General features: G+C 35.8%; 1 protein-coding gene across 1 annotated transcript in view; it reads right to left on the bottom strand.

Annotated features, from left to right (window-relative positions):
- Positions 1–253: 253 nt before the first annotated feature.
- LOC107661115 (TNF receptor-associated factor 4-like) overlaps positions 254–23,796 on the bottom strand; it is a 42,451-nt gene continuing 18,908 nt past the window's right edge. Inside the window, exons 2-7 of the mRNA XM_016450588.1 lie at positions 11,576–11,627; positions 6,776–6,880; positions 6,183–6,344; positions 4,416–4,577; positions 2,533–2,688; positions 254–1,924 (exon numbers count right to left, since the gene is read on the bottom strand). Of these exons, the coding sequence (XP_016306074.1) occupies positions 1,295–1,924; positions 2,533–2,688; positions 4,416–4,577; positions 6,183–6,344; positions 6,776–6,880; positions 11,576–11,627 (1,267 nt within the window). The 3' untranslated portion in view covers positions 254–1,294. The remainder of the gene's footprint in view (positions 1,925–2,532; positions 2,689–4,415; positions 4,578–6,182; positions 6,345–6,775; positions 6,881–11,575; positions 11,628–23,796) is intronic.

A 23,796-nucleotide genomic window follows, 5' to 3' on the forward strand; every position in this document is an offset into this window, starting at 1 on the left:
TTTTCCCCAGGTTTTCTTAAAATCATTGCAAAATATTAGCTGGTATCGTTGCAAGATTAAATGTGAAGAAGAATGTGCTTTTGCATTTTTTTTATTAGTATTCACATATATAATAAGTATCAACAAAGTCCTCCACTGGTCTGTATGGAGCAATGGCAGCCATATTGCACAAGGCTCATCTTCCTCAGGCACATGGAAGAACTCTCTTCTCGTTCACATGCTGCTCAAACAGGCATGGGTAACCATGGCTACCAGCACCGCTCATATACGACGCCCTCGCACTCGACGCGCTTTAGGGCGGCCGTTGCAAGTGCCCGCACCTTTCTATTCATCATCTGCCAGAGTAAGACAAATAACAGAAAGAATCAACTGAGCATGAGTCCAGAGTTCACATTCGAAATCACCCTCCGTTTATGACACAAACAGGTAGCTCACATTTATTTTTTCACATATTAAAGAAATTTGGTTCCTTTCGCTCATCCGTCCGTCTCAACAAAACAAGCCCTCACATGCTGGTTAAGAATACAGGTTACAGTACAAAAACCTGGTCCGTGTCGTAGATCCTCACCAACACCCACAGATTGATTGTAAACAACCTCTCGCATGGCTTTCGATCCGAACTGGAATGCATGAGCTTCAAAAACGTCTCGTTTTCCATCGTACAGTAACAAAAAAGCTTTAGCACCTCGGAATCAGTCCTAATGTTGAAAAATATAACTTATCAAGTACTACAATGCACCGAACAAGTCTCGAACCGCTAGAGTGAGTTAAGCTACATTTAGTTCACAGCCGTTGTAGTTCGTTTACGTAAAACGAGTTAAACTGGACAAAGTTCTGTTGAGTTTCTTTTCAAGGACCGATGCCGGGCGAAAATGTGTACACAAAAGGGTGAAAAGAGGGTTAGTGTGTGTACGCCGAATGCCTGCCGTTGTATCGCAGAGCTCCGAAGAACATTCTCAAAGTGCAAAGCTTACGAATAGCCTTTCACAATCCGCATCAATCGTTTACTTGACATCTGTGAGAGAAATAACATAAATCACGCTTTAAAAATAACATTTAAATGAAAGTAAATGTTCTAGGCACTACTGAATGTCCGAAGGCATTGCTGTAGATTGAGGAAGAGAGTGTTGGAAAGCAAATCCAAAAGTGATGACTTTGCGAAACACTTCTACGTGGAGATACGGACCCCAGTCGAATAACCAGACAGATGAGCTCTGAGTCTTTCGGCAGAGTTTCTGACAGGAAGAAGGGTCCACAAAGACGTACGTCAAGACAAATCGTCACTCGAACAGCCTCAGGCCATGATTTTTTGCGGGATCTCTATGGAAGCTTTGAGGAAGATGGAGTTGTCGCGGATATAGTTCCTCTTCTTGATCTCCTCGTGCGAGATGAACTTGGGGTAGCCGAAGCCCAGCGTGCTCTCGTCCAGCGAGTTGCTGCTGCACGGTTTCTGGAAGTTCTTCCAGTTGGGATCAGGGTTGAAGGTCTCCGTGATATGCTGAGGTTTGGACAGTGATGGGTCGCTCTGGTCCAAAATGGAGAAGGTGACCTTGTAGGAGAAGGGCCACTCCAGCAGGCTGTCGTACTCGCCGGGCAGCACGCGGATGTAGATGGACAGATGCGAGCCTTCGCCGCTGCCGTTGCCGTTCAGGAAGGCGGACACCTGGAGCTTGTAGCCGTAGCGGTGTGTGTAGAAGGGCGGGCTGAAGAACTCGTGGTTGTTGCGGAGTTTGGCCTCCTGCAGCTTGCGCGAGTAGTCGGTCAGTTTCCAGATGAGAACGCCGTCGTGACTCACCGACAGCTCTTCCATTTCACGCCTCAGCTCCATGATTTGCTGCCGCTGCCGTCCCACCAGATTACACATCATGGTCAGGTGGGACTTTGTGCTCTCTTCCAGGTGTCGTCCAACTGCCATCTTTGGGCACTGTAAACCAGAGCACAGAAGCATAGTGTGAATTTGCTTGCCGTTTTTTATCTGCATGATGCTATTAGCATAACTATCGACAAATCATAATTTGACACAAATCAATGTATCAGTGTAATAATTCAAAAATATAAATGTAAATAAATACTTTTTTAAACTGACAAATAAACAGACATATTTAAAACTGTTTTAAATTCATGTTTAAAAATGTAACGTAGATAATTTAAGAATAAATAAATTGATAAATAATTTTGAAATGCAACATTTAAAAATATAAAACATTTCCATTTTTAAGTAGCACTGCTATTCCTCTAAACTCTCAGGTCTATACACTGCAAGTAAAGAAGACAAGAGACCGGAAACATGTCACATAAAGTTGTTGACAGTGCTGCCTGCAAAATGCATAAAACTTATTTCCCCAAACTCCCTTGATCTCAAAAACTAGAAAAGATGAAATCTCATAGCAGACATCCTATCCTTAAAAATTGTTTTCTACTATAAGCTTCAAAGAAATGTTTTACTGACACAGACACAATTTTTACAGGTGTGGAGGAAGGAAAACTGCATCGGGAGCAGGGGAATTCAGTGAAGTACAGAACAGGACTCACTCTGTGTTTGCAGCCAGCCTCCTTGAAGGGGCAAAGGACCAGTGCACTGCCACAGCTCTCCTTCAGGTGGTTGGCCAGATCCTCACGTGCGATGTTCGGGGTGCCGCATTGATTAGGACACTGCACGGGAAAGCGAGGGCAGTGGTACTGGTGGTTCTGGGGGATGAAAGGCAACAGTCAGCATTGACGTGAATCTGTAGGTTGAGCTGTGATTTCTTGAGCAGTAACAGCTTGAGCATCAAGGCGTGAGAACTAAAATATGCATGGATTCATGAAATCATCATGAGATCATCTATAAGAATCGCTGCGCTCGTGTTCCTGTAGCTCAACTGCTGGAGCGTGACACTAGCAACACCAAAGTCATGGGTTCAGTTCCCAGGAAACACATACTGATAAATATTTAGGCTTTGGATTAAAGCGTAGGTCAAATATTAGTCATAATATAGGAAATGATGCATCAAAAAGCACACAAAATGTGAATCCTCTGTATGAGGAAATTAAACCAGTTTCAAAACCTACGGGTGCCTACGAAGACAGTATTTTAAGGTATCATAGGCGTTCACAACACGAAGGCTGTTCAAAGGTAGGCCACTTAATTATGCTCCCTCTTAAGATCCCTCGTTTTACCCAATTGTAAGGCTATTGTATGCATACAAAGAAATGCATTGTGCTCATAATTAATTAAAATAAAGAAATGTAAAAATAAATGATAAATGCAAACAAAATATTTTGAATTTAATACTGAAGCATGTCAATGAATTCAGTTCACTGTTAAGGCTGCACAATTTGGGGAAACGTGTGTTTTCGCAATTGCGAACTACACTTTTCAGAAAAAAATTTTGATTGTGAAAAAAAAAAAAAACTCCAGCTCCAATTTGGATCAAAATGTTGTAATAATATAATATAATATTACTAAACAAAAAACAGTAACTAATTTATTAATAAACTATTATAATATTTCACTGTAAAATCTAAAAATACTTAAGAAAATGAATTTAATAATAATAATAATTATTATTTTATTTTACAGTACAACTCCAAAATTACAACAGTAATATTTTATGGCTCTCTTCATTTCTGCATTTTCAAACGTTAAACCATTGAGCTTTTATTTTGTCAAAATAAATAAATAAGCAGCATTTACTGTGAACCGAGCTGCGCTGAGACACTGAAAACACAGCACATGAGCATGTGTTTCACTCTGATTTATTTAAATAAATCGCAACAGTTGAGATCTAATAATCACACTAAGGCACATTGCAATCATGGTTTTATTTGGATTAATCTTGCAGCCCTATTCAGTGTAATTAAAAATAGCTTATTTAGCAAAATATTAGTGTTTTCTGCATTAGTAGGCTATCAATCTGTTAGCTTAGAGACATACTAACATCAGAATCCACTGAAATAAACAACAAGTCTAGTCTCTCTTGCAGAGCGCTTCAAATTGGTCACTTATGAGGTTCCATGACAGATGTAGCGAGGCAGCGCACTAGGCTTCGGAACAGAGCTGGTGTGTCCATTAGCCAGGCAGCTGAATCTCACAGTGTTTTCAGGATGTATACCTCTATGTGTGTGAACGCAGGTGTTATAAAAAGAAGCTAGGCTAGCCCAAGCTGTGGTTGGCACCAAACCCAGACTTTAGTATGAAAGCCAGTGTTTATGTAGTCACAGGCCCACTGCCATCCCACCCTTTGCAGCCTCAAAACCCCTTTAATTCACCACTGAGCGGCTACTGTTCCATTCACACTCTGGACGTGCGCATAGAAAGGTCAACAACCAACACTATTTGCATCCATTTTTCTGTCGTACAGATGCAGGGCCAAAGCTGAAGTCAGAGCGCTGAATGATTTGGGTGTAGAGGTTTGCTGTGCCGTGTCACTCACCTGGATGGTGTCGTAGACAAACTCTTTGCCACAGTACTTGCAGGGTTGCGTGCGTTTGGGGCATTCTGTCATGGTGTGCTGGGATAATAGTCTCCTCATCATTCTTGCGCCACACTTGTTCTCGCAGTACACGCTCTCCTGCGGACAGATGCCCTGGTGGTTCTGAGGGACACGAAAGGAGATGGAGATGTCAGAGGAAAGAAACTAGATTTGCATTTCCTGAAGATAAAACTACTGGTGGAAAAGAACAGCATTATAGTTTAGGTTCTGCATAACTGAATTGGCAGCATCAGATTTGCTTTGTTGTTGTTGTCCAAATCTTTTTTTTTTTTGTCGACTGAATCATCAGCCATCATCCTGACACAGCCTTTACAGTGTAGAGGGGGCTATAGATGGTAAAATTATCGGCATCTATGCCTCTATGAAGAACCCTTAAATATTCATGGAATCTCTTCATTGTGCAAAAGATTCTTTATAGTGGAAAAATGTCCTTTAGATTATTAAAAAGTTCTTCACACTAAGAAAAATGATTCTTTTAAGAACTGTTTACTGGAATCTTCTGACTGGACGTAATCAAAGTCTGAAGGTTAAAGAAAAAAAAAATTGGAGTCTGTGACCATCATTTACTATGCGATTTTCTATTAAATCTGTCAATTCTGACTGCCCAAAATCTGCAGACTGGCTCTGATTGTTGGCAACAAGCGTCAACTCGCCCAGACTGCAAATTAGGGCAAAAGTCATGTACTGTATTCCAGCTGTAACTAGAATGTTTGTGTAATATCATATTTGCCTCGCAAGCACTTTCATGACGTAAAAAGACCACTTGCTATAAAGCAGAAAATTCCTAATAAAATGGTTCTTTAATCATAAACTGCAACAATTTAGTGCAATTTTGCAGCCTACCCACAAAACACAAAAGAAAGATTCCCATAAAATGCAATAACAAGGCTTAATCGTCTCTTTTATACATTGGGAGGTTTATATTATAAATATAGAAGTGCCACTATATTAGCAAACGACCGCCGTTCTTGTGCTACTACAAGATCAAGCTGCCAATTTGCTAATAACGAATTCACACATTTCAGAATTACACCACATGGAGAAGCACACAAGCCTCTTTCTTTGTGTAGAAATCCTTATTATAGAGCACAAACCGACAATAATCAAATAAGAAAGCTAATACTTCTTTGCTAATATGCTAATGCATCCAAAAGGCTAATATTCCAAAAAATAGAGTGCTGCAGGATGACGCTAACAGGTTCCCTCAACAAAAAGCCAATTAGACTTTTCCATTGGCAGAAAATAATCTCTTGTGTCCAACAAAAGTTTATGATTCTTACACATTTTGTTCATCAAGACAATCTTCAGAAATTAATACAACTTTTATAAGCACCTAAATAAAATCACAAGGTGAAAGCTAAAGTTAGGCCGTGAAGGCTTCCAACAAACTTTCAGATTTTATTTAAAATCTACAAGATGGAAAGTTTCAGTTAGAATAGTTTGCAAGTGCACGAGTATAAACATAATGAATCTAGTTGTGACAGCCTCTGTTGTCCCATTTAGCCACTTGTTAGCAAATTAGAAAGTGTCTTTTTCAAGACACATAAAAGCTTCAAATTTCACATATCTTGAGCTTGTGTTGAACACCTTATTTCAGCATTTAACCAAAACCCCATTGACTTCAATGCTAATTTGTTTTGTGATTTAAAGACTCATTCCTGCAGCGCTCTATAACAACCTGTCTTAGACGTGATTTGGCCGCAGTACCTCATAGGCCTCTCCTGTGAACTCGCTCCCACAGAACTCGCACTTGACCTTGCGTTTGGGACAGTCGTGCTGCAGGTGCTCGGGCAGGTCTCTGCGCGTCAGCTTGACGGAGCAGCGGTTGGGGCAGGGAATCACATTGAAGGCGCAGGTTGAGAAGTGGCTCTGGGAAAGAAACAGACAAGTACGCTTTGTAGTATATATTTATGGTAACATAGTTCCCGTTCTAGGCCAGATTGACCTAGTTCACCCAAAACAGTTGCCGGTACCCATTGACTTCCATAGTATTTCTTCCATACTGTGGAAGTCAATGGCTACCGTCAACTGTCTGGTTACCAGCATTCTTCAAAATATCGTCTTTTGTGCTCAACAGAAGAAAGTAAGTCATATAGGTTTTGGAACGACATGAGGGAGAGTAAATGACAGAATTTTAATTTTTGGGTGAACTATCCCTTTAACACAACTATAACACATTCAAACAAATCACACAGAGAGACAACCATGCTAGCTAGCAGACAATACTGCTATAGCTACATTGGGAGTCTACTATTTTTAAAAAGCATCAGAAAAATTATAAAAGCTGAAAGCATCATTACCTGTAGCTGTTTCATCTGGCCGGTCCAGCGGCAGCCCTCTTCACTGTGAATACAGCGGATGGGCAGCGCCAGTATCTGCTGCTCCAGCTCAGGGTCAGGATAGATCTATAACACACCATAACACCAAGGACACATTAATCAACGTTGTCTCCTCTCTTCAAACACACTCATATATTAACCACTCAAGGACAGGACAGAGGTCTGGATTTAAACGTTCACTAATTAACTCAGACACAGTATACGCTTATGGTTTCTCCCACGCTAAAAGGGGATTGTCTGGTGATATAATTACTGAAAAATCACGTCATTCATAAAGATGGATGTGAGTATTCAAGTACTTGGAAATGACAGCAATGATTGACCATAAAACATAATAATTGTGTAACTTGATTGAGTTTTTCATAACATTTCACACCAAAATGTTTAATTGCATCATTTTCAGTGATCTCTTGCAATTCTGACAGACAATTTGAGTCAATACTGACAGTTGTCAATAGTAGTATAGTGTTCCAAATACATATATTTTTATGCAGATTTTGGGGTATTACATAGAAATTCTGCACATAAACCAAAATGCAAATTAATAATAATAGTAATAATGTATATTTTTTAAGTTAGATACATTTTCATGTTCAATACCGACACGGTGGGGGAAATTTACAAATAATGAATTGTTTCAATTGCTTTAGCACCTGATTCAGTATTAAAAATTATGCAAATTAGGTAATGATGCAAACACACCCACAAAACCTGTGATGAATGTAGTTTTCACAATGCAATTCCTGATATGGTTGGTTCTAAGTACTATACTGCAATCCACATACCTGAATTGTCTCTAAAACATCTAAATTCAACATGTACACCTGGTTATAATGTTATAATACCATCAGTTAATCACAATTTGATGAACCACTGCAGCCATAATCAATAGAAAATGTACACAAACATCTCTTTTAAATTAAATTTAATATGTAATCATCTATAATCAGCGTAATTTACATAGAAAGTTGACCATCTGACATATAGCCTATAAATTGACCAACAAATTTAGTTAAAAAATGTCTAAGTTTAAAATGCAGTAATTCATAGTCAGTTGCATGTTAATGCTTTTTATATTGTTAGTTAAAAAAAAAAAAGCAAAACCGTGAAAAAACTGTAAAATACATTTTTGAAAGACTGGGAAAAAAATGTTTTGTTCAAAACACAAATACACTGCTGCACAATCAAATTCAATTGCACGGTGATGGATGATCTCAAATAGAGCCCCGTGAAACGAGTGCGTACACGTGAGTCTGTGTGTGTACGATAGATCCAGAGGCTACTGCATCGTCCCTTCATCCATAAAGTCGATGAAGGATGAGACGCTCCTCCATCCAATCAGCCCAAATCCCCTGCCTGCAAGATTTACATACTGTACACACAGATCTGCAGTGTTATGACAGCACTGCAGACACGGCCGTTCGCCACCCATGTAGTCCCATATGGAGCTGTCCCCCTCGCCCTCCCAATCACACACATACAAATTAATTTTCATTGACAGATTTTCTGGCACACTAGGATAAACTCGCCCAACTGTGCCATCCTGCCTTACACACGACGGCTGAACATTTATGGAAGATTTGTATTGGAAAATACAACATCACGTTTAAGCAGGCGAGTCTTCAGTATAAAATTGGATGGTTGCAAGTTGGCGTCCCTACTTGACTGCAATGTCCAACTTTATCAGCGGCAGATCAGTGACTGCACTTCAACAATAACAAGAACAACAACTCATGCTGATCAGCTTTGCCACTGTTAATCATTGTTAATAATGGGGTTCCAAATACACATATTTTTATGCACATTTGTGACCCTGGACCACAAAACCTGTCTTAAGTCGCTGGGGTATATTTGTAGCAATAGCCAAAAATAAATTGTATGGGTCAAAATTATTGATTTTTCTTTTATGCCAAAAATCATTAGGATATTAAGTAAAGATAATGTTCCATGAAGATATTTTATAAATCTCCTACTGTAAACATATTAAAACTTATTTTTTTATTAGTAATATGCATTGCTAAGAACTTCATTTGGACAACTTTAAAGGCGATTTTCTCAATATTTAGATTTTTGTGCACCGTCAGATTCCAGATTTTCAAATAGTTGTATCTCGGCCTAATTTTGTCCTATCTAAACAAACCATACATCAATGGAAAGCTTATTTGTATAAATGATGTATAAATCTCAATTTCGAAAAATTGACCCTTATGACTGGTTTTGTGGTCCAGGGTCACATTTTGGAATGTTGCATATAAATTCTGCATGGAAACACCTAAATGCAAACACAATATTGTAATAATAAAATGTAAAAAAAAAAAAAATTGTATTCTATTTTATTTTGTATTCTATTCTATTTTGCGTCAGTTTTCTTATAAGTGGTGATATTATAATAATAATTCATAATAATTTTTTATATTATTCCTGTTATGGTAAAACTCAATTTTCAGCATCATTACTCCAGTCTTCAGTGTCCTTCAGAAATCATTCTAATATGCTGATTTGCTGCTCAAGAAACATTTCTTATAATCATCGATATTGAAAACAGTTGTGCTGCTTCATATTTTTTGTGGAAACTGTGATGCATCAGGATTCTTTGAGAAATAGAAAGCTCAAAAGAACCACATTTATTTTAAACAGAAATCTTTTGCAACATTATAAATGTCTCTACTGTCACTTTTGATCAATTTTAATGCATACTTTCTGCATAAAAGTATGAATTTCTTTCAAAATAGAAATCGTGCTAACCCCCAAACTTTTGAACTATAATTCTGACAGAGAAGGTGTATATACTAAATGAGACATGAGATGTCTCAAACAGGCAAAGACAGTTACTGAACAGCAGCCCTGCAGAGGTGGATGGGTAATCTGTGGGCGGCTGTCAGATCCTTAAAAATGACTGCTTGTGCAATAATTGTGTTTTCTGGACTCATGAGCATCAGAGCTCCTCCTGCGGCACTCCAGGATTTCCAGGATGAGTAGAGTTATCCCACCGACTTCATGCAAATCACAGTTTCAACAGATTAGTGCGCTAAAGCTCTTTCCAACACAGAACAGGTTTAACTTTGTGCATGTGCTCGTACAGAAGCGTGTCAAACACACTGCAGGAGAAGATGACTCAGATGTTAGAACAGAAATTTGGATAATTGGGAGATGATTTTATGCCAAAAAAATAATAGTTTGAATGAACACATAATATTTCGTTTTCTGTACAATTATGTATGATTACATAGTTGCATTCTATTACTTTCAGATCATTTTTAGGTCTCATCCCACCATTTAAAAAAAAAAATCACTAATTTAGAGTAGCTTGAACAGTTTAACTCTTGTTAAACTGAAAGTATGCTCATCGTCTTCTGAGCGCTCAGAGGTTTCATAATCTCACTCTCTAGGGCAGTGAGAAAAATGACTCTTTAATAAACGCCGACACTTATGGCATTTTTCCCAGCTCAACCTGATTAATGAACTAAAGAGCAAGATGAAAAATTAGCCAATACTTTAATTAAAGATTTGGTGAAATTCCTTCTTTAATGTGGCATGGTGCAGATTAGCTAAACCGCAGAGTATAATTGCCTAACTGAAATATTTTGCGAGGCGGAGGAGGAGGCTACTGTATTAATATTTAACACCTTCATGAAGAGTGTAACCCTTAATCACTTTTAAATGCTCTTTTATAAACTAAACACATTTTTGCCATACTTCAGTGATTCTCAACCAGGTGTGTGTGTGTGTGTGTGTGTTTGTGTATACACACACACACACACACACACACACACACACACACACACAAACATTTTTTCCCTGTTCTTTTCAGTTCAGGAACTTTATAGACACTTTATTTTTTACTTTACGCACATTTGATGTCCCATGATGTACTACTTGCCATGTAAATTACTGTATTAAGCAATTTAATATTAATAATTATGCTAAACGATTTTACATGAGTTCAAGGCAAAACTATTTCTAAACAACTTAGGACTCTTAAGATATATACTTTTATTATTTAAATTACTGTATTAATAGCAATTTAAATAATAATAATAATTATATAGTTTACTTATATATATATATATATATATAATAACACACACACACTTTTTATATTTTTAGATCTTTATTTTTTCTGTTTGTTTCAGTTCAGAATACATTTTATAGATTTATGGACATTTCATATTTTACTTTATGCACATTTAATGTCCCATTATGTACCATTTGGCAGGTAAATTACTGTATTAATGGCAGTTTAAATAATATAAATATTGCTAAATAATTTCTGGTATAAATTGAGTTAAAAGGAATAATGTTTAGATATATACTTGTATTATTTATATATTTATAAATGTTCCTTTTAGTGGTGCAGAAAGACCACACTGCCGCATTAAAGCAGCATTAAATATATTCTGTCATATTCTGAACTAATCTATGTGTCATCTCCGTCTCTTTCTTCCTTCCTTCCTCCATCCTTTCGACAGTCCCAGGGAAATGAGTGGCCTGTGGTAGTTCATTAGTGTGATTACTCGGGTGTTTTGAAAAGCGTGGACGAGGGGCGAGCGCCCGGGACAGTCAGTGAATCACAAACATAGCCTGCTATTGTTGACACATTAGCATTTCGTTCACTCTCGCAGAGCCACTCGAGAAAAGTTGTACTGCGAATAAAGGCACAGTGCGAGGCCCCTGTAACTCCACTGGGATGTAAATAACTGTGGGAGATTGATCTGTAATCTGGTCTACAACAGAATGGATGAGAGATTAGTGCATTATTACCTTGGCGTAATCCAGTGGGAGCTGGTCCTCTGGGCACTTGAAGACCCCCTCACTGCAAGCAGAAGAAAAGAAAGTTGTATTTACAGCTTCACTGAGCAGCACAGAACAAATCAGATACAAATAACTGATTCAGTTCAGGGTTGTTATAAACAGCAGAGTCAGAGTAAAAGCATCTGAAAATTTGCAAGAGGAAACTAGATTTTCTGAAGAAAACATGAGTGGTGAGTCTAATCATCAAGTAAAAAGTAATAATATTTTCTTTGAATACATGAGTGTATGCATCTTTATCATCATTTTCAAAAAGGTTTTAAAACATATATTTTTATTTATTAATTTTTTTGTCACACATGGCATTTCCCAACCTGAACTAACCTTGCCTAGTCATAAAAAGGTCAAATTGTCTGATATTTAAGAAACTTTTCTTTCTATGTCATTTCCTGCTTGTTTTTTCTACATGGTTACAGTGTTGTTATTGTTAACGAAAACTAAAAGTATTAAAAAGAATTCTCATTAAATTAAAGCTGAAATAAAATATAAATATTAGATAAAAACTTTAATGGAAATTAGAAATGTTGCCTTGGCAACAAACTGAAAAAAGTTTAACTTTAAAAGTTTAAATAGAAAAAAAAAATAGTTCAGATAGAGATACAAAATAAAAATAATAGAACATTAAAAAATTAAGTTTAAACAGACATAAAAAGTAAAACGAAAAAGAGTAAGAATTATATTTAAGAATGATAAAATCCCATAACAAAAATTACTAAAACTTTAAATAAAATTAAAATGAAAAATGAAAGATAATAAACAAAAGCAAATTCAAAATATTAATAAATAGTACATAAATAATATCTAAATAACAATGGCTGGTCACACCACACTCTGTTCATATATATATATATATATATATATATATATATATATGTATATGTATATCTCTATATATATACGTACTAAATAATAATAATAAAACATTATGCCAAACTTCTTTCTTTCTAAAAATGTCAATAACTTTTTTCTTCATTATGATACCAAGACAGTTGAATCATGCCAACATTTTATTTTACACCTCAATAATATATATCTGAATGAATTTTAATACATAAATTAAAAACATGCTCATAATAGAAGAGGCTTATTATTACATGCATAAATTGCACATTTTAAGGTATATTTGACTAAATTAAATCAATGGGACAAAAATGGGTGCTATTCATGTCTGTGGCACAAACGGTGCATGATTACTCACTTAAGTCTAATGCTCAGGATTAGTGGTTTGTTCAAATCCCTCACTTTAAGTCTGCACACCAGTAGTAGTGAGTCACACCTTAGCAAGCACCACTAAACATCGACTTTCTGTCTGACTGGCGGAGTGCCCTAATCTGGGCTCTTTGCCCTTTTTTTAACTAGGATGAAGGTTAATTATGTACCCTAGCTGTGAACTGCTTACAACATCGCCAAAAAGGAGCCGAGAGAAAGACGCCGTGGTGGGACATAAAGAAGAAAAAAAGAAGACATGAGATTTATCCAGGCTGTGAGGCAACCAGCTGAGAGGGGCATTGTGCCTCATTAAGCGGGGCCCCTCTGGCAGCATGGGCCGTCCAGAACACTGATGTCACCATGAAATATTCACATGGTAAATAATGGAAGTGACTGCAGATCGCACTGACAGCCGTAGGGGGAGGTGTGTGTGTGTCATTGTGTCCAACTGCACAGTGCTGTTATTTACATAAAAAGAATCCAAAAGGACCATCTGTGGAAACGTCCCAAGAGATGTGTTAATACGGCCCCTCTACTGTCTGTTACTGCCAGACTGTACCATTGGCCATTAAACAGCACTTATGAATGTGACACTACAGTGTGTGCCACATACCAGTGTTATTTTAGTATGTATTTATATACACTGCAAAACATTCAGCACAGAAAATTCTTTTCACTCAGAAGTTAATAGTAAATTTCATAATTACAAAGAAATGGCAAGTAACACATTGAATTAAACATAACATTTTGAGGTAGAACAACTGAAATAGTAAAATACACTATTGTTAAATGTGCAGCAATTATCTTTTGTTTTATTTACTACTTTGAAAAATCATTTTACAGTGTACAAAAGTAACTTTCATACTTTCCAGCACAAATAACTTTCCAGTACAAATATCTGAACTTTCTTACATCAATATACATTTACCTGAAAAGCAAAATGACTTAAGATATTAAGACTTGTTTTTTGAAAATAAATGTATCAAAATTAAGTGAGTTTATGCTTAAAACAAGAAACAATCTCTGCCAATAGGGTAAAAATAAACGTAATTAAAAGGAAAAACAATACATTTTGATAGATTTTTTCAGAAAACAAAACTAAATTTCTGATGTAATTTTGCTTACCGATCTTGATTTAAAATGTCTAGATATTTGTACTGGAAAAAAAGATAAAATTACAGAGTAAGAAAATAATTTTTGAATGAGCATTTATTTTAATATTGTACATTTCCATTTTAATTTCAGGTGAAGTTTTAACAATTTTATATGCTTTTGTCAGTTGTATTAATTTGTATGTCATTTTTCTAATATTTATATTTAGCTTTAATTTATGTATATTTAAGTTTTGGTAATTTTGGTAATAAACAATTTTTTTAAATAATAAATAAAATGTATTACACTTTTATTAACTAAGTTTTTCATCTTATATGTATGTATGTATATTTCAGCTCCCTTTCAGTTAATGACTCACAATTGATATGATAGATGATAACGATTCATTTTTAATAGTTTACACTGCCACATACAATAAGAACACTTATTAAAAAGGAAAAGTACACGGCGAGTTCAATATCTTTATCTATAGTGAAAAAAAAAAGCATTTCGCATTATCACGAGACCTTGTGACAGGCAAAACGAATCAATAATAAATTCTTCCCTGACTTTTAAACAAATAAGGCCACAATGTCTCCATTGATGGTTTCGCTAATTTAAAGGGAATGACACGTCACATGACGTGGATTGTCCCGAGCCTATTTGGGGGCCAGATGGAAAGGGCTTTAACGCCTGAGGTGACGGCAGCCACATCCATTAAGGTCAGTGTGTCAGTAGGGCCGCAATTAATACATTGGGCTTTAACAAAAAAGTCAATCAATTACCCACCAGAGGCAGGCCTACTAATGCAAATGCACACTGGACTATATTTCTAGACCATCAATGTGGTTCCACTGGGACTGTTCAGCTTTTCAGATGCACTCTGATTTACAACCCAGAAGAGGTGGGAAGTGGGCAAGGTACACTGGAAACTCTCATGTAAATAAATGACTTGTCAGCCTGATTCCTTCCAGAGAGGAAGATAAAACTGGCAGCTATACATTCATCTGTTGCACTCCTCTAATTCGGACTGACTCTGAGGCACTGACTCATTTGTTGAGACTCATTGTTATGCTTCAGCGCTGTATTAGCATTCGTGTAAGAAGGACAACATCAGCAAATGCTAAGGCAAGTATAAAAGAAACACTTCAAAACCCTTGATGCCTGGCCCCTTCTCTATGCTTTGAAAGCCTCGCATAAGGGAATCTCTTACATTTTTTCTCTTAACTTTACAAGAGTGCTGATCTGACAGATTTGAGTTAACGGGATAGTTCACTCAGACATCAAAAGTCTGCCATCATGTAGTCCCCCCTAACATTGCTCCAAACATCAAATCGTATTCACGCTTGCACATAATCAAAACACGAATTTGAGATTTTCAGTAAAAAAAAAAAATTCAATCTGCTGCTCACACAAAAAATGTCTGTGGAAAACTAACCCTAACGCTAACCTTAATTCATATTTAGGGCTGTCAAAGTTAATGTGTTAAATTGAGATATTGTTTAACACAATATTTTAAGATATTTACCAAATTTAATAATATTACTGGTTCATTCTGCTTTCTAAATACAGCCCTAGTTTTAAACATTAAGAAAGAAAAACAAATAAACATACAGTTCTATAAATAAACAATTATATTTTAAAATATTTTTTAAACAACATGCAGACTTTGATCTTATTTTATACTGTTTTAATAGTTTAAAAAAAAATGTTTTTCATGCTGTTTTAATACTTTTTAACACACACACACACACACACACAAACACACACACACACAAAAGATTTATATTTCAAATAAATTGCTGATTTTTTTTCTTTTTACTTTCTACTCATCATAGAATCGTGCAAAAAATGTATCACAGTTTCCACAAAAATATTAAGCAACAATAATAATAATAATTCCTTGATCAGCAAATCAGCATATTAGAATAATTTCTGAAGGAAATTTTCATCAGAGGAATTAATTACATTTTAAAATATATTAAAATAGAAAACAATTATTTTAAACTGTAATAATATTTTACAATTTTACTGTTTTTACTGCATTTTTTATCAAATAAATGCAGCCTTAGTGAGACTTCTTTCAGAAACGTAAAAAAAATCTTACCAACACCCAACCTTCAAACATTAGTGTTTTATAGGGCTGTGCGATATTGGAAAAAAAAAGCGATATGCGATACCTTGTTAAAAAATGCAATATTCGATATGCGATACGATATTGCTTAAAGTGTGAAAAATCAATTTAAATTATATTTTAAAATATTTAAAAATGAAAATTATATAACCAATTTGTTTCACATTCTTTCTTGGAAAAGAAAGAATCACTACAACTTCTGAAAGTGACCAGCAGTGTTTTAGCAGTACATAAAAAGTAATGTCACAAATCAGAAAATGTAATTTTAACGTCAATGTGAACATACAAACAAAAAAAATGAATGACACTAATTTTATATCATTGTGACTTTGCTTTCCACACACTTTAAGTACTTCTTCACATACCACAGCAAAAACTATAGTCTGAGAAAGTTCAAACATGATTAAAGGCAAGTGAACATTCAGTAAAAAAAAAGAAAGAAAAAAGGGGAAAAAAATAACAAACTTTTTTTTTGTTGTAACCGAGGCTTTATATCCCACAGATGTGATTGTATATCTCACAATTACAACTTCTGCGACTTTTTCTTGTAATTTCAACTTTATTTTTCATAGTTTTCACCTTATTTCTCACATTTGCAACTATTTCTCATTAGTGTGACTTTATTTCTTGTAATTATCACTCTCACAAAGTGACTTTATTTATTATTTTAAACTTGAATAGAATATATTTTGGGTCTAATTGTTAGCATCCATGCTCCAGTCGCGTGCTCATACAGGATATGCAGGTTCGATTCCACCCTGTCATATCATATGTCCTGATCTCATTCCTGCTCTCGCTTCCCAATTGTCTTTTGTTCACTCTTACTTTCTCTATTAACAAAGTAAGAAAAGAACAGAAAAGCACATATTTTACTTTTCTGAACTACAAGTGCAGTAAAGTTTCTGACTTGACTCTTTAGGATGGACAATAGAGTATCATCTCACCCGCCTACCTGACTGTGAAAATCAGCTCCGCAGGTGGGCTCAGGTCAGCACAACACTGTGACTGTTGTTAGCTTGTGAGGGCTTGACCATCATAAATCCAGCATGTCTGTTCATTTAAAACACTGCAGGAGCTGAGCACTTAACACCAGCACTTAACTGTTACTCACTCACTGCTGCCTACCCTTTATTGCAGTGTGCTAGGCATGATTTACAAAAGCCTAGTCAAATAATCTTGACCTTGATACAAAACACTGCAGATATGCTTTAATATGCACTTATAATGCAAAGTCTGTGCACTGAGAAGCTGAATCGACTGTAGTGCATGATGACACACTCAGAGGAAGTGTGTGGTGGTCTCTGGCATGACTCTAAAATCACAACGGTGGGCAACGACGACCTGTCAAAATTCTGTGCTGCTATGTAACACAAGCAGCATCACGGGTCACATGGACTCACACTTACGCAAAACCCTTCAGTTTTTCTCCACACTTCTCTCATCACTCTCTCTCCGCTGACATTGTTGAGACAAGCCACCTGTGATTCACACAGTCCCTCCATGTTTAAAGGTTAGCAAAATATCAGTCTTTTCAGAAATGTCATGTTCCTGCCATAATCTACATTCGACTAATATTGGTTTAAAAACACATCAAGTTATTTAAAACATATATATTTACTCTTAAAAAAACCACATGAATCAAAATGAGAGTTTTTAGAGGCTTTTAGTCCATGTCTGTTATTAGGCCAGTTATATGTTACTCTACTCCTACAATTTGAAATATAATAAAAATAATAATAATAAACCCATATGAAAATTTGTCACTGTTTTCTTTTTCACTCTGTTTTCCCATGTTCCTGAGATATCTACTTAAAATAATAATGATAATAATAGCGTTATTATTATTTTGATATTATGACATTTATATTGATAATAATAATGTTTATTGATTGATTATTATTATTATTATTATTATTATTATTAAAGACTCACTGTTTTCTTTACCATGTTTCTGATATGTTTACCCATATAAAATTAATAATATTAATAATAATAATAATATTGCAGACAACTTCTGAATACACACACACACACACACATACAATATTAGATTATTTAGCATTTACAACAAGAAATTGATATAAATGTTTTAGTCATAAATGGCAAGTACAGGAAAAGGAGAGAGGAAGTCTGAGTTTTTGATGGAAGTTTTTTTGATGTTAAGAACTTAAAGGTCACATATTGTACAACTTTCTGGAGTTTTATTTTAGGTTTTGATGTCCTTAAGAATATATATTTGCGGTATAAGTACCAAAAACCATCTCAATATATTTTTACAGCTCCACTCTCAGGAGCTCTGCTGAGAACAGGTCGATTTTGGCCTGTCTAATTAATATTCTTGAGCCTCTCTTCTGATTGGCCTGTTGTGTTCTGAGTGACGCACGGCCAGGCCAACCACAGGTAACTAGGGTCAGCGACGTCACAGCGCTAGCTGGAGGTAGCAAAACAAAGGGGAAACTGGAGGCGGCCCATTCAAACCAGCGCAGGTTCGGCTACATAAGGAGCTTAAAATATCATCTTGTTGTGATGTTGGGTGCCAGATATTATACAGGTTAGATGTGATCCACCTCATAGTAACAATCCTGACAGATCGTCCATTCTTTGAGTGTGATTGTAACGTTACAAGTCGGCCGATCTGGTTTCGTGGTTAAAGTTAACCATTTCGACGTTTACGTGTTGTCGTTGCTCAGCAATGGCATGGACGCGATGTTGTCTGGGGGTTTGGCAAAAGGAGAGTGGGACTATGGGCGGTGCTCGGGGTGGTGACCTGAAGTTGGTGGTGACTGTGTAGTTCTGATGTCAACTTTTTACGGAAGTCACAACGGTTCGTGAAAAATCACAGCTACTTTATGCAGGCTGTGTGCATTTTACTGTGGACTGACTGTTTTGAAACTTATATGGTAGTTAAATAGCCCCTAGACCTCAGTTATCGTGAAAAAAGCCAGGAAATTTCAGTTTTTGTTTTGACAATATGGGACCTTTAATATACTTCATCCATCAACAATGATGAGGATGGAAGAAACAAGAATAATTGAACAGTAAAGGTAGAAGAGCTGTTCTAAAAGAGCCACGTGATAAAAGTACTCCAAATCTTCATATCCTGTCCCAACTGTTCTTTATTATACATGTCTATCAGATATCTGTCAACATGTTGGGTTTGGACTTGTCTCTCAATAACATACTTTATCAGCATGCTTTTAGCATGTCCATGCAACTAGATGAGTGACTGATCATTTGAAGGACCTCTAATCCTCATGCTGCAATGGCCTAAGGCCCCGATCACACAGAACGCGTTTTTTGCAGTGAGAGGCGCCTTTTTAAAATTTTTTTCGGTTGGCAGTGAGCGTTCTGCGCGCTGTTTATGCGCCCTGTGCGCCTCGTGTTTTTGCAGAAGCGCTCTATGAGCGCCTGAAGTTGAAAAAAAAGCAACTCTGAGCAGAATAAGCGTCCGACGTCATTCGCATTTTTTCAATTGTCCAATCGATGCGCCCTGTGCGCCTCGCGTTTTTGCAGAAGCGCTCTATGAGCGCTTGAAGTTGAAAAAAAAGCAACTCTGAGCAGAATAAGCGTCCGACGTCATTCGCATTTTTTCAATTGTCCAATCGAATGAATGGAGAGGCGGGCCTTCCGTTGTGATGACGAAAGTTTCCCGTTGCTTAGAAAGTACGGAGACTGCTATGTTGGAGGAGAAACTTTTGGTGTCTGTCGCAGGTTACCCGGAGCTGTTTTTTTGACAGTTTACTTAACAGCAAAAACCAAAGATTTTAGAGCACTCGCGCACTGCTCTTTTTTAAAAGTCACCAAAAAAAGGCAGTGCGCCTCGCGTTTTCAGGCCTAATAAAAAACGCGTTCGGTGTGATTGGGGCCTAAGAGAGTTTTTCTGCCTTGCTGACAGTAATGGAAACCACTGTCAACTGTGATACAGCCTGCCTTCAATCACAATCCACACTTAAATCTATACTCGCCATAGATTTAACAACAACAGTATTTGATGGCAGGAGCTCAGGTAAATTTGGACTAAATGTGAACTGAATATTCATTCAAATTAATTTCAAATGCATGGATACATTTTAGGAAGCACCCAAGTGTATCAAAATACATCAAGGCTGCTCTAGAGGCATCCTAACCTTGATTTCAACACCTGAATGTAGCTGTAATAGGTTTCAAGAGCAAAAGCTAACTCAGGGAGTCTTTTTATGTAATTGGTTAGAGTACAGATGAATGAGGGAGGCAAAGAAAATCCATTCGATCTCATTAAATGATTTGAAGCGGGCCAAGCGGCTGCTATTAGTCCTGATGGAGATGACATGCGTTTATCATCTCATCCCAGCACAACCAACATGTCCAGTTCTGCAAGATTCTGCACTAGTTGTAGGTTGCTAATCAAATACATGCAAATTTGTGGCATTCTTTATGTCAAACTTGCGGTGATCATGCAGCTCAAATGCTTCTGTCATTAAAGTATATAGATTTCCTCAAAACTAAGACATTATGAAACTCAGTAAATTTTCCCAAATATTCAATCAAATTGAAATGCTGACAATGTAACAAAAAACTTGTAATAAAAACAAAAAAATCTAATTTAATCTAATCTAATATTTTAATAATATAATACAGTATAATTTTCTTACATTTTCACTCAAATTGTAATGCTGAAAATGTAAAATATAATTTCCAATAAAAAATATCCAATATTCCAATATTTTAATAATATAATACAATATAATTTTCTACATTTTTCATTCAAACTGTAATGCTTAACATATAAAATATAATTTGTAATAAAAAGACATAAAACCCTAATCTAATATTTTAATAAAATAAATATAAATAAATACATTTTTCACTCAAATTGTAATTCTAAAAATGTAAAATCTAATTCGTAATTAAAAAATATGACAATTTAATCTCATCTAATAATTTAATAGAATGTATTGCATTCTATTAAAATATTAGATTAGATTAATTTTCAGATTTTTATTTTAATTTCCTAAATGTTGACACAAACTGTAATGCTGACAATTTAAAACATAACTTGTTATTAAAAAAATATGATAAATGTAATTAAGATTTTATTAATATAAAATATTATTTTCTTAAATAGTGACTGAAAATGCAATTCTTAACGTTTAAACTTTAAATTATAATTTGTAATAAAAATACGTAATTCTTAACATTTAAAATATAATTTGTAAAAATATTAAATTACTCTAATCTGATATTTTCACGATATATTAAATAATTTTAAATAACTTTAAATATAATACAATACAATATACTATAATACAATATACTATAATATAATATAATATAATAAAAATGATTACATTTTAGATAAGCAGACAATCCTTCAAGGACACATTGGTGTTACAGTGCACACTATAAAAGCTGTGATGGTCCTAAACACCACCTCAAGTGCTTTGATGAGAACACAAGGCACATCTGACCTAGTACTGTCCACTTGATCTGATTCCTGAGACAGACGGATATTAAAATCAGTTGTAAACGTGGCCTGGCATTAGACCTGGAAATGAAGAACCTAAGAAAGGTGTCAATGGAGTATAATGGTTCCTGGCGAGCTTTGATGGTGGCTTGAAAGAGCCTGATCTCATATATGAATGCTCAAAGTAGTTAAGGAGTGTTTCATTAGACTTTGCACACATGTGAGAAGGAGACACCGGCCCGTGTTGAGAGGTGCTAAAAGCTCCAGTCAAGTGCAGATGTGAAACGGCCTGTGCTTTTGATGTTCACTCGAAATGTCATCTCTTTTTCTTCTGCTTTCTCCCACTTCGTTTACTGTCACTTCCTTTGTTCGCATTTCTCTTTCTCCCTCCTACATAACCACGCATGCATATGCACACGCTGGCTCACAATCATGAAAAATGGCATGAATGGCAAACAAAGTTCCTCCGACAGGCTGCTTTTGCTGTTTAATTACAGACAGCAAGTCTAATTTTAGCTTCCTCGGTAAAGGGCAGATGTTTGCAGAATGTTCATCCATGAGAAGGCAAATGTTTTGCAGGGAAGCCATAGATTCCTAAAGAACGCAAGCGCATGACGCCGCAGATACGCTGACAGTTTTATTAAAAGAGACACTGTCCATATGCACCAAAGCACTTTGATGTGCCACGGTGATCCCCCTTTTTAATGCTGTCAAAGGGCATAAGTCGAGGCACAAGAAAGGCTTTGACGGGGTCAGAGGAACCCAACTCTAAAAATAGCAGAAGATCTTAAAGAAGTGTCACACTAATCCCAGATAGTGAGAGGACGGATAACCAGCACATCTGATGCATGACTCAGTTTTCTGTTAATCCTAAGATTTGAGACACTAGAAAACAGTAGTTCTCCTGAGGATAAAATGAGGGAGTCTTAAAGGAATAGTGCGTCCACAAATGAAAATTCATGCCATAACAAGCACGTTTGAGTTTCTTGCATTCCTGGAACACAAAAGATGATTTTTTTTTTTGGGGAACAATGATCAAAATCAAAATAATGAGGACCGGGGCTTTTAAGCCCTAAAAAAGAACCATAAAAGTAGTTCATATGAACTATATTTAAAGAGATATGGTGTTCAAAGCTGTGTGACTTTCTTTCTCCTGTGGAACATAAAAGAAGACATTTGTATGTTCAGTTTTTTTTTTGCACACAATGAAAGTAAGTGGGTTCCAAAGCAACATGGGACTCCCACTGACTTTTATTGTATGAAAAAAGAAAATTTTCTCCCAAATATATCCATTTATGATTCACAGAAGAAACAGTCGTACATTTCTGGGTGAACTGTCCATTCATATTCTTCTGGAAACCTGCAAGAGTTTTGTATGAAGAACAAAAATGATGATGATGATAATAATAATAATAATAATAATAATAATAATAATAATAAAATACAAAAATCTGTAATTTTTAGACATCCATCACAGAGTAATTTTAGAATTATTTATACACTATTATAGTTTTTATTAATATTTGAATTCACTTTTATTTTTACAAATTTGTCTGTGCTTGTCATTTTATTAGTTTTGGGGGTTTTTTGTCATTTTTTTTCTTTAATTTTTGTACATTTTTCTGTATTTCCAGTCATTTTTAGTGCTTCAACTTCAACTTATTTCAGTTCGCTGCTGAAGTAACATTTCTAATTTTGGTTTAATTTACGTTTCTAATGTTATATTGCATTTTGTTTCCATTTCATTTAACAAAAATGGTTTTAGTAGTTTTAGTTAACAATATAAACATGATCCGCTCTACCTCTTCTTGGTGCGCTGCCAAGAAAAGATTACCGATTTGTGAATGAATCTCTTTTCAGTGATTCAAATGAGTCGTTCTGAATGATTCATACACATTTTGTTTCACATACAGCTCAAAACATTGAGACTGTGTGACCATGTGGAATTATAACTGTACAATAATTGTGCATACAAATGCACCATTTGTATAATAAAAGACCCATTTGCTCTCATCGCTTGTACAGTATGTTACAGTACAGTTTGTTGGTGCCAAATTAAATATGGCATCTATTCTGACTAAGGTCTGTGGGATTGAGGTAAAGTGGGCGGCCACACATTTTAAAGCTGTCAAGCTTTCATTGTATTAGAAGGCGAAGCCTGATGAAGCCCTGAATGTGATAAATGCTGAAGTACAAAGCATTTAATTAACGAAACTGACATTTAGGGCACATTCCCACATCACATCTGTCGCTTTTGAGGCGTTGATTAAAGTTTAAAACGGACATAATGCAGGC

This window comes from Sinocyclocheilus anshuiensis, unplaced genomic scaffold (genome assembly GCF_001515605.1).
Source record: "Sinocyclocheilus anshuiensis isolate Anshui unplaced genomic scaffold, SAMN03320099.WGS_v1.1 scaffold583, whole genome shotgun sequence".
NCBI classification, from domain to species: domain Eukaryota; kingdom Metazoa; phylum Chordata; class Actinopteri; order Cypriniformes; family Cyprinidae; genus Sinocyclocheilus; species Sinocyclocheilus anshuiensis.